General features: G+C 34.8%; 1 protein-coding gene across 1 annotated transcript in view; it reads right to left on the reverse strand.

Annotated features, from left to right (window-relative positions):
• The window catches only part of Mcm3 (minichromosome maintenance 3), a 79180-nt gene extending 66737 nt beyond the window's left edge, over positions 1-12443 (reverse strand). The window contains exons 1-2 of the mRNA XM_089101990.1: positions 12210-12443; positions 10631-10795 (exon numbers count right to left, since the gene is read on the reverse strand). Of these exons, the coding sequence (XP_088958116.1) occupies positions 10631-10795; positions 12210-12385 (341 nt within the window). The 5' untranslated portion in view covers positions 12386-12443. The remainder of the gene's footprint in view (positions 1-10630; positions 10796-12209) is intronic.
• Positions 12444-13037: the final 594 nt, after the last annotated feature.

Consider the following 13037-nt stretch of genomic DNA (forward strand, 5'->3'; position numbering starts at 1 on the left):
TCAGAATTGAATTTAATAAAATTTAGAATTATAGTGAAACTTTTTATCTTCATGGAAAATAATCACAATCATAGTATAACTTTTCCTATCTTATATGAAAAAATTTTGAATCGATCTAAAAATCTTAGTGTCGTTGTGGAAACAACTGTGATGGGTATACTGTTTAATTCTTCCTTATATATTATAATATTAAAATGTTATCAGGTAAAACACATATTATTACAATGCATTTTACCTAACAATAGACAATTATATAACAGTCTTTTAAATTTTTTCATCTGTTTGAGAAAAATCTGAACTGAAGTGAAAAATTTCTATATTATTTTGGGAAAATAGAAATGATAAATAACTTGTTTCAATTTCATTGAGAAAATTCAGAATCGAAGTTGAACTTTTCTTCACTTCTTTGAGAAAATTTAAAATTGAAGTGAAACTTTTTAATATTCATATAAAATAATCACAGTCATAGTATAACTTTTCCTATTTTCTATATAGAAATTTCGAACTGAACTTTAAATTTTTTATGTCATGGCGAACTTAAAACTGAAGTGGTAGCTTTTTATTTTATCTGGAGAAATTAGAATTGCATTGTGTTCTTTGATAAAATTCTGAAGAGAACTTTAATATTCACGATCAAAGTATAAAATTTCCAATATTCTATGAAAAATTTTGAAAAGAACTTTAAATTTTTTTCTTCTCTATGTGAAAAGTAGAAACTGAATTTACTAAAATTTAGAATTAAAGTGAAACTATTTATCCTCATGGAAAATAATCACTATCATACTATAACTTTTCCTATTTTTTACAGAAAAATTTAGAACAGAACTTTAAATTTTTATGTAGTTGTGAACTTAAAACTGACGTGATAGCTTTTTATCTTTTCTGTAGAAACTGGAATTGTAGTGTGTTTTAAGTTAAAATTAATAAGTGAACATGAAATCTTCAATGTTTTATGAAAAATTTGGAATAGTATTTTATATTTTTCATCTCTTTGAGAAACATATGAACTGCAGTGGAAAATTTTTATATTATTTTGGAGAAATAGAATTGATCAATAACTTATTTCATTTTCAATGAGAAAATTCAGAATCGAAGTTGAACTTTTCTTCTTCCGACAAAATATATTGAACAGAACTTTAAATTTTTTCATCTCTTTGAGAAAGGTCGGAACTGAATTTAAGAAAATTTAGAATTAAAGTGAAACTTTTTATCTTCATAGAAAATAATCACAATCAAAGTATAACTATTACTATCTTGTAAGGAAAAATTTAGTACTGAACTTTAAATTTTTCATGTCTTGGTAAACTTAAAACTGTAGTGGAAGCTTTTTATTTCCTCTGGAGAAATTAGAATTGAATTATGTTCTTTTCTAAAATTCAGATTATAACTTGAACTTTTATATCTTATAAAAAAAATTTTTAAAAGTATCTGAATTTTTTTAATCTCTGAGAAAAATCTGAATTGAAGTTTAAAATTTTCTTTTATTTTAGGAAAATAGAATTGATTAGTAACTTGTTTCATTTTCATTGGGGAAATTCAGAATTGAAGTTTAACTTTTCTTCTTCCGGGGAAATATATGGAATAGAACTTTAAATTTTTTCATCTCTTTGAGAATGGTCATAACTGAATTTAAGAAAATTTAGAATTAAAGTGAAATTTTTTATCTTAATATAAAATAATCACTATCACAGTATAAATTTTAATATATTATACTGAAAAATTTAGAAGTGAAATTTAAATTTCTTATTTCTTGGGAATTTTCTTGTTCCGGGGAAAATATTTGGAATAGAACTTTAAATTTGACTCTTTGAGAAAGGTCGGAACGTAAAAAGTTAAAAAATACCATGTTAGAAAATTCAAGAAAGTATTTACAAATTGGGGTGGGGACTCTTCGTGGTTGGAAAATGGGTTTAGGAATGCCATTATGAAGGTAACTTGTTCAGAAGATAAAATAAAGCCATAACAAAGTATTAAAAAAAATGGAGAGGGGCCGCTTGGGGGGGCCCGGGGCGGGTGTTGGGGGGACCCTTGGGGGAGGGTGTCCCTTCTGTGTCTCAATGCACAAAAAATATTAAAAAAATGGGGGGGGGAGGATGGGGAGGGGGAGGGGAGGGGAGGGGGAGGGGAGGAGGAGGGGAGGAGAGGGGGAGGAGGGGAGGGGAGGGGGTTGGGGGTTGGGGGGTTGGGGGGAGGGGGAGGTGACGGTGAGGAGTGGGGAGGAGAGGGAGAGGGAGGGTGGGGGGCCCTTTGGGAGCCTGGGGGACCTTTGGGTGCCGGTGGAGGGCCTTTGGGGGGCCTGGGGGCCGGTTGAGAGCCTGGGGGACTTTTGGAGACCGGGTGAAGGCCTGTGGGACCCGGGTGGTCTTTTGGGAGCTCGATGGGCCTTTGGGGGGCCGAGGGGGGGCCGTGGCGGGGCGGGGGGGCCAGGGGGAGCCCTGGGAACCTTGGGGGACGAGGGGGGTCCTTCTGGAGTGGGGTATGGGAATTGGAACCCTTTGGATCGGGGTAGGGCGATCGGGGGCCTTTGGGGTTGGGTAGAGGACCTCACGACACTGTTCAAATAGAACTTGTTTACTATAACAAGCACACTCAAAACCTCTTCTAAATCCCTTTTTAAAATCATCTTTTAAAACGTCTCTAACGGTTTCGCTGAAATAATTCCGTAACCTATCTAAAACCGTTTCGCCCAAATAATCCCCAAAAAGTAATTTCTGTGTGTTCCTTTTGTTTTTTGGCATCTCTATGCTTTCAAATTTAAAATTTCTAGGAAACCCTTTACTACGTTAATCTCTTCATCTCATAAATGTTCCTAGTTAAACTATTATGTTTTCGTTAGAATATCAATTTACCTCTCCGACTTAAAGCTCCGTGAAGCCGTATTTAAAAATAGAATTTCTATCTCTTTAGACTCCCACATAATTCCAAGATAACAAGTGATGTCATTTATGATTCCTGACACTAAAGATCAATGAAGCCCTATTTAAAAATAGAATATTAATTTTTCTCTCTGACCTAAAGAACGTTTATCCCTCAGACCTAAGATTAAAGAAGCCTTAATGTTTCTTAATTCCCTCTTCGTGAATCAACAATTTCCCCGCCGATTATGTAAATTCCTCAGGCCTAAAGATTAATGAAGCCATGTTTGTTTCTTAATTCCCCCCTTCGTGAATCAATAATTTCCATAGCGATTATGTAAATCAATTTCTCAGGTTAAGCTAACCAAACAACAATGAAGCCATGTTTGTTTCTTAATTCCCCCCTTCGTGAATCAATAATTTCCCCTAGCGATTATGTAAATCCAAGTGAGCAAATCCCTGTTTTTTCATTCTCAGTGAGAAAACCATAAAACAGACATGAATTGCTGTTGACATCCATAAATGCGACAAAGTCCCTGTTTTTCAAATTCTTACTGACAAAAACCATAAAACATCCATAATTTGATGTTGACATCCGAGAAAAACATCAAATAAATCGATCTTGGAAAAAGAGGTCATTGAGCGATTACGTAGTCTTTCTCCCTAGGGAATCTATGACCATATTGTTTCATAATTCCACCCAGACGTGAATCAATAATTCCCCCATCGATTATGTAAATCACCCCTCATGCCATTACACGTGGCCAAACAACAACAACAGATCGATTGACCTTGACCCACATTAGACTCGATCGATAATCCTTGAATAAATTATGTCCCGTCAGCATTAAACTAAATTGTAGATGGCAGCAGGGGTGAGCAATGGGACCTCCTGATAGGGTTCTACTACGGTGATTTTTGATTTCATTAAGCTTAATGATTTTTACATTAAGTTGTTAGTAAAACTTATCTCATTGTTTCGGACATGCTTGCTTAATTCCTACATGTGGCTGTTTCCCTCGCAATAAGGGCACAGGTAAGACTTATGAACAACAAGTGAAATCCCTTTCACTTGTCTTGATTAGAGTCTTTTCTGATAGAGTCTTGATACTCAAGACTGTAGCCTTGATACTCAAGACTCTAGTCTTGATTAAATTGATTTTCTTTGATTAAAATAAAAGAAAAACCAACCATAAAATAGCCCATGTTTATTATTACTGTTTTTTTCCTTTTTTTCAAAATGTTTGACCTCGTTTTGATTTTTAGACTATTTTAATTTTAAACCCATGAAAACGCTTTTTAATTTTTTTTTTTTTTTTAGTTCCTTATTCAAGGTATAGTAGGAAATTTTTGCCATGTCATCTCTGTAATTAAAAATAGAGAAGGTGGGAGCAAGGGCAAGAGTAAGTCTAGGGCGGGGCCAAAACCAACGCAAGAAATCAGTTCTAAGCCCTTTTTTGCTAGGGTACCTTTGCCAAGCCAAAGAATGCACCAAAATGAAAAAAGATAAAATAGTCTGGAGATCTTCCATAAGAATCACTACCAAGACAGGGATACAAGGTCAGTCACATAATAAGCAAACCCAAATTCGACGTTTTCGGTCAGTTTTAGGACGAAATTATTTGGGGTATGATAATATGGGAAACGACAAGATATGCCCCAGTGAAAGAATGTACTGATCCTGGTCAGACGACCCAGTAACTATACTTTGCAAATAATAATGAGCTCTAGGACAGCCACAAAATGGCTGAAGTGAGGCCATTTGTAGATGCCATGAACACTAAACTTCAGAAATATAATCTGTCAAAAAACTTTCTGTGGACGAACAAATGATACCTTTCTTTGGTTGTCGTCTAAGCAAAACCGAAATGTTCATTAAAGCAAAACCGAACTGATTTGAATACAAAGAGTAGATGCCAGCTTTGTCTAATGGACATGCATACAAAATGAACCTGCACTGTGGGATGAGTGACTAACAGCCAGCAATGCCCTAGGTTTACAGGTGGTCACAAGTCTATTATCTGTTGTTGAAAAGCAGCCCATCACAAAGTCTTCTTTGATAATTTCTTGTCAAGATCTTAACACACAGCTTCGCTAGCAAATGGCCACAGTCACATGGTATTTGATAAACCCCTCTTAGGGGTTTATCAAATACCATGTGACTGTGACCATTTTTATATTGGTAGAATCCATAAAATTTAGAAAAACGCCAACAACAACACAAAGACAACATAACTAAAGCTTTAAATTCTATAGTACAAATATTTCTTTTGATTCTGCTTTAAGCAGTCATATCTATGATAATCCTAGCCATAAAATGCTTTTTGAAAAAACTTGCCTTATTAGCAATGATTTAGGCATAAAACAGGTTGTTCGAGAGGCAATTGATATTAAAATCAAAACAAACACTAATATTTCTTTAAATAGAGATTTGGAGGAATATTCGCTTAATGCCCTATATACAAATTTAATTAGAAATGATTTAACTAATTATATTGAAAACCAGTAAATAATTCCACTCAACCTGTTACGGATAGACCTTCTAGGCTGGCTGCCAAGAAGGCAAGAGTAGCTTTAAGAGCTTGTCTGTAAGTATTTTTTATTCCATTTGAATGAATTGTTCTTTTTCCACTTCGCTTGGTGTACCAGTCCTGGATGAACTACCTTGAAGTAATGATATTAGGGCTGTTTTGAAAATTTTAAAAAGCTTTTTTCAGTTTTAATGATCGAATTTTAATATAAGTTTCTTTTATATTGGTTTTTTCTTCGTTTGTTTTGCTGAGGACGGCCCTTAGATATAGGGTCAAAATATTCATTTAAAAGTTGCGTCCACTGTCTTGTATAAAAATTTCCCTGTTGTTTCTACTTATTGTTTATGATGGAAAGGCAGAGTGGTCTTCATCGCTATTTATATATGTAATAATTTCTGTTCGTTTTAAGTTTTGATGTTGCTCCTTACTTTGAGTTGAAAAACTTTTTTTTTTTTCTCTTTAATTTCTGATCGTTTTTTTAAATAATGCTGGGAAATCCGGTACCCCTTCAAAGCAACGTCCCTTCCCCCATGAAAACTTCCTCCATGGAAAGATCCTCCCACCCCCCACTACCAGAAAAAAAAACCTGAAAACATCTGTATACTTCCCAATAACCAATGGTATATGTAAACATTGGGTAAAGTTCATAACTTTCAGCCCTCCCCCCGGGGACTTTGAGGGATTAAGTCATCCTAAAAGATATATTTATTATATTTTCGAACATGCTGAACAAAATGGCTATCTAAAAATTTTGATCGGGTGACTTTGGGAAAAAATGAGCGTGGGAGGGGGCCTAGTTGCCCTCCATTTTTTTGGGTCACTTAAAAAGGGCACTAAAACTTCTAATTTCCGTTCGAATGAGCCCTCCCGCGATATTCTAGGACCACTGGGTCGATACGATCTCCCCTGGAAAAGACAAATAAACACGCATCCGTGATCTTTCTTTTGGCAAAAAATACAAAATTCCGCATTTTTGCAGATAGGAGCTTGAAATCTCTACAGTGCAGTTCTCTGATACGCTGAATCTGATGGTGCGATTTTTAATAAGAATCTTTAGCGTTTAGAGGGTGTTTCCCCCTTTTTTTGAATACCGTGCACATATTCTGATGTGTGTAATTTTTTCTGGGTAAGGCTTAACTTGACAAGACCTACATATCCGAAATCAGTATAAAAAGTTGATTCTTTTGATGCATTTATTGGTATCAAAATTCCGTTATTTAGAGCTTCGGTTACTATTGAGCCGAGTCGCTCTTTACTTACAGTTCGTTACCACGAACTGTTTGATTTCTGTTCGTTTTAAGTTTGAATAAAAAAAAAAGAAGTTTTCAATGAAAGTAAGGAGCAACATTAGAACTTAAGACAAACAGAAATTATTACGTATATGAAGGGGGTTGCTCCTCCTCGACACCTCACTCTTTACGCTGAAGTTTCTTAGGACTTTTAAAAAAAACTTCTTATTGTTCTAATTAAAAGAACATAGTATTTCACGAGTCATTCTTAAGGAATTGGGACAGAATTCAAACTTTAGCGTAAAGAGCGAAGTGTGGTGGAGGAGTAACCCTCCCTCATATACGAAATAATTTCTGTTCGTTTTAAGTTTTAATGTTGCTCCTTACTTTCAGTTGAAAAAACTATTTGGTTTTTAATCTAATTTATGACCATTTTTTTTAATTAATGCTAGGAAATCTGGGTACTCCTTCACGGAAAAATCCTTCCTCCTGACCGATTTATCCTCTAGACCAGTGGTTCTCAAATTGTGGTACGCGTACCCCTTGGGGGTATGCAAACACTTTTAGGGGGTACAAGGCCACCCAAAAAAAAAAAAAATAATGAAACAACCCTTTAACTCTATGACTGGTAATTTTATTTATATTTTAGCAATAGTTTGCTTTGTAAGTCTATCGGAGACTGAGAAGGGGTACCTAAAATGTTTTGTGGGTAAAAAGGGGTACAGTGTCTAAATATGTTTGAGAACCACTGCTCTACACAATTCAATCCTGGTGAAAATTATCCAGGGCACTTACCCTTAACATCTCCACGCGTAAAATTGAATCGACAAAGAGAAAGCTAGACATAAGAAGAATCTCGTATAGGAAGTCGGACAAATTTCACCACTGTAAAATCTCCCTTGAAAAATTCCCTCCCCACGACAAATAGTCCCCATGGAAAATTCCACCTAGTAGAAAATCCCCCCCTCCTCACCCAAAAAATATATGCATACTTCCCAATAGCAAATATTACACATAAACAATGGACAAATTTTGTAACTTAAAGACCTTTCCCCAGGGGCGGTGGGGGGTCATAAAATCTCCAAAGGTATATTCATTCGGCCTTTCAACTATGCTGAACAAAATGGCCATCTCAAAATTTTGACCCGACGATTTTGAGATAAAAAGGGCCGTGGGAGGGGGCCTAGTTGCCCTCCAATTTTGTTGGTTACTTAAAAAGAGCACTAGTACTTTTAATTTCAGTTCGAATGAGTCTTTCTCATGGGAAGAAATACAAAATTCCACATTTTTGCAGATACGAGCTTGAAACCTCTACAGAAGGGCTCTCTAACACGCTGAATTTGATGGTATGATTTTCCTTGAGATTCTATGATTTTTAGGGGATGTTTCCCTTTTTTCGAAAATAAGGCAAATTTTTTTCAGACTCGTAACCATTGATCGGTAAGTCTAAACTTAATGAAACTTAAATATTTGGAATCAGCATAAAAATCTTATTCTTTTGATATATCTATTGGTATCAAAATTCCGTTTTTTAGGGTTTCGGTTACTCTTGAGCCGGGTCGCTCCTTACTTACAGTTAATTACCACGAACTGTTTGATAGATTCATTTTAATTTCTGTCCGTTTTAAGCTTGACTTGATCATTTATTTTAATTTCTTTCCGTTTTAAGTTTGATTTATTATAGGGCTTTATTTCTAGTTGGGTTAAATAGTTTAAAAATGGAAGAGCCCGCTACAACTCGAAACTTTTGACTATAGCACCAAAAATCGCTGTGTAGCACGCAAATTTTAAGCAAGATAACATAAGATAAGATATTTATTTCAAAAAGATCACTATCACAAGCCCACAAAGGGCCGAATTCGGACTTCGGAGTCGACAATAATTGGTTGCACTAAAACTGGCAAAAATGCAAAAAACAACAACGAAAAATCATAATGAACAATCATTTAACACTCAATAATTATAACTATAAAAAGTCAATTAAAAAGTTAAAAAGATAAAAACTGGTCAAACTAAACTTACACAAATACGAATCAGAAAAAGAATTAGAACGGACATAAAAAAAGGAATAGGGGAGGGGGGGATAAGCGAATATACACAAAAAAAGAGCGAGACATAAATGCATATAAATTAAAAGGGAAACTAGCCTTTTAAGGCTAAAAAGCCTTTGAAGTTGAAGCCTTTTAAGAACTGACCGTGGTGGCAACCATGCGCAGCACGCTTTAAAACATACAGGAACATGGGCACTTTGGCAAAGTGCAACAGTGCTATAAACACTGGATAATATTACAGGAACTTAAAATACGTTTGTATGCTGCTGCCTGAAATCAGAGTTACCATCAGTAGAGGCTTGGCAGCTTTTCAAAATCATAATTTTTTAGATTTCTGGACATTAGAAGGATTACCTACACTACAAAGGAAAAACTACACTTTGGAACAACTACAATAAAAACCCTGTTCCATGTTCCCCTATCCACACGGCCCCATTGGACAAAGACCAACCAGAGACAATTCTAAACAGATAACGATATTGACCCCCATTCTTTTCCAAACAAAAAGATTCAATAGAAATTGCATTCTTTCTTTTATAATAATTGTTAATGACATTGGCGAGCGTGTTTATGACCATTCAATTTGTTACTTGTTTTCTATTCACTTTTTTCTCTTTTTTCCGTTCGTTGTACACTAATAACAAACAATTACATGATTTTAGAAAATGCGCTTCACCAAACCTGCAGAAATCAATAATTAAATCAAAAGCAGCTAATATTGCTAGCCAAACAGTTTATAAGTGGATTGTCCAAAGTAAGCGCTAGTCAAAGCACAAAGATATAAAAAAAGAAGCTTTATTTTTCATAGAGATAGAAAATCTAATACATAAGGTTTTCGCAGAAACACATTTTCCCGTTTTATTTAGCGCAGTTTGAAAGTGTACTTACAGCACAGAAGAATAAAATAATCACAGCAAAAGAGGTAACAACAAACAAATTTTACAGATACTTAATTGAATTATGGGTTATTTTTTCATTTTTCTTAGTTTTTTTTCAAGAAAATAAAATATTTTATAGTGATCGATAATGCAGTTTCATTAATATATTTTCAGTAGCCATTTTTGTGGAGCCTCTTTTCAGTGGCGTGTAGCCACTTTTCAGTGGTGTGTAGCCACTTCTAAGTGGATTATTAAGAAAATTCTGATCTGACTGCTGGTGTCAGATAAAAGTTGTTAATTATTTTTCCATCGTCCTCTTTTTAATTTGACTATACCCCGCCAGCTCTTGATTTTCATCATTTAACTTTTAACCTTATTGTCTAATAATTGATTTTTAAACTTATTTTTCTTTGCTTTTCTTGATTGGACCCTCCTCTCTCCTGTTGTATTGATATTTATTTTTGCATATATTACCGTTTGATGTTAGGTTTGCTGTCTGTTTATGAAGTTGTAAAATACAGTATTCTTTATTTACTCTTTTGTTAGCACGTCTAATGTTTACTCTTTTGCTTTTTTCCAATCTAATCTTTCTTTTAGTTTTAAAACAAATGTGTTTAAAATTAGGCTTTAGACTGGTATTATCAGACGATCATAAAGCCTTTGAAAAGAAAATTAAAACTGAAAAGTAAAAACTGAAAAGTAACTGAAAAGTGAAAACTGAAATTAAAACTGAAAAACTGAGGAACTTTATACCGAGTAACAGCTAAAAACATTTGGCGGAAAATTTGCTTCGGTAAAGAATAAGAACCCATCGCTCAGTGTCATGTCATACTTCCGAATGTCACTCTTATCTGCCGCAATGTTGTCAAAGGGAGTTCCGGAAGGCTTTGAATACAGCCCAATAGATATGTTGAAAAGTCATTTCAAAACTTTCCCGTTAGACATAATTGGCAACAGATGTGCTTGGCATGGTAACAAGTTTTAATAAAAAGCGAGCCGAATTAACCATGCGAAAGGCGAGAGAAAAAACGAGACTAAAATGAAAAATTAAAATAAATCATATCAGAAAGGATATAAAAACAATACCTTCTTTCTCCCGTTTCGTTATCCGTGGTAACTGCAGCTGTAAGACCGACACCTGAAGATCCTCTTCCAGTTGTTGTTATTGCTCTTGGTGCTGTATTTAGCACATATCTTAACATCTGCGACTTAGCAACACTGGGATCTCCGATCAGAAGAATATTGATATCTCTACGAAAAAAAAAAAATATATGACACATTTTTAACACCAGCATTTAACTATACTAGGGGTTAAACATAAAATATACCGCCAAATTCCAAGGACTTTTTCTAAATCATCAATTACCGACAACAATTCATAAATAGGAAATAATGGTGATTGTGAGATGTTTCGAAAAACAAACATGGAACAGAAACGGCTACCATCAATGCTGCATGTGTATGTGTGTGTGTGTGTGGGGGGGGGGGGGGGTTGTACCTCCCTAAATGGTCCAAGGGACACACAAGAAGACCGAAGTTTTAGTCCCCTTTCCCAAACGGAAACCTGTACCCCCCCCCCCACAAAGTTTGAACCTGCGTCCACCTATGTCTACCATTATACCTGCACCTAGGGGAAGGAGGGAATCTTCCCTAAAATCAACCCCTCTCTAAAAAACTAAATACTTGTAATAGGAAAAATCCAAAAATTCAATCCCCCCCCCTCCAGTGAGAAAAGGATGAGCATTATATTAAACTGTTAAATGATCTAAAGCCAAACTGGCCATCCATTACAAAACACTGAAATAAACCTGAAACGGGTTTAAGGCCAAACGGGTTTAAACAAAAGACAAACGGGTATAAGGCCATACGGGTTTAAGGCCAACCGGGTTTAAACAAAAGACAAACGGGTTTAAGACCAAACGAGTTTAACCAAAAGACAAACGGGTTTAAGGCCAGTAGAGCCGTTTGTCATTTTCGGTTGTCGATTTCTTTGTTTTACATAAACTGCGACCAAATAATGCAAAATACGACTGTGGTTAACATAAAAGCAATAAGAAGCTGAATACAGTAAAATCATCTTTTGACATTTTAGTGTCAAAGCACCTGATTTGCGTTATCGACTTCGTGTGTTAGGATATTCTAAAAAAAGAAGGCATTGGTTTGCTTATAATACAAAAACAAAATTGCTCAATGAGCGCTAAATACATATTTTTTTTTTAATCAGATAGTTTAAAACCTCACTAACAAAGTACTTAAAAACATTCTTCACACAGACATTAAAGCAAATATCAAAAGACGCTTCGGGCATTTTTCTACCAAACGATTGCAATACTAAAATACAAACCGAAATACACATTTGACAAATATCTTTAAGCATAAAGCATCTGACTTGGGATTATTGTTCTTGCAAAGAATTATCGATATGCATATGAAACATATCATGCAATTTTTCTTTTTTTTGGAGGGGGGGGGGGAGAAAGAGGGAGAAAAATTTCCTTAAGAAAAATCTAGGGCAGGATCTTATCGAACAATTTGATTAGTGTGCTAAAAGGTCTAAGACTTGATTTGAGATAAACATATTCATTAAAATAATCAACAATAACAATAAAAAGAATATCAGAAGAAAAATAAAAGGATAGTGCAAATGACAAGAAGAAAATTTTACCCTCGAAGCCTGGTTCCATTGGGCAGAAGCTTTTCCGTGCCGCCTAGTAGTAAACAGAGAAGAGCCTTTTTGACATAGTCATGACCGTGAATAGATGGCGCTAGTGACTGCAAGAATTGCGAAAACGTCTCCTTTTTGGCGGGAAAACTTTTTGCAATTTTTAACATCCTCGACATGCAACGATATGGACGCTTATTTGTTTAGCTTAATTATATTTTTATCTATAAGCAGGGTTATGAAAGAGAAAAAAATTAAGGACATGAAAAACTGGAAACGATCAGGAAAAATGTAATGAGTATACCGTACAAGGAAAATAAAACATGGAATTTGTAAATTGGATATCCAAATCACTTCAATCATTTGGAGTATCATTGACAGATAATGTGACAGATAATGAAGTTGCCAATGAATATGGAACGAGTATATGAACAACTTCCAAAAATTGCCAAAAACACATCATCTAAAATTTTACCGCATTTTTCTCAAATGGTGGTCATTTTTTTCACAATGACAGCAATGTCATTGCGATTGAGCAATGAGCAATCACAATGTAATTGTGTTCACAATCACAATGACAATGACAGCAGAATGGTTTTAATTTTCAGATGAGTTAATTGATTCACTGGCTAATCATTGAATTCGCCATTCAATACACTTTTCGAATATTTTAATTCCTACCATTTCAATTGAATCCCGGCAAGATTGAATCCACCATTTTTTTTTATCCTGGGTACAAAACCTATATACAAAAAACCTTAAAGTAAACAAAATCACAAATTTTCACAAATCTTGAGGAGACAAAACTAAAAGAAATCCATTCAAAGAAAT

Source organism: Artemia sp. Qi Xiang Cuo, chromosome 16, assembly GCF_049724085.1.
Source record: "Artemia sp. Qi Xiang Cuo chromosome 16, ASM4972408v1, whole genome shotgun sequence".
Taxonomy (NCBI): Eukaryota; Metazoa; Arthropoda; class Branchiopoda; order Anostraca; family Artemiidae; genus Artemia; species Artemia sp. Qi Xiang Cuo.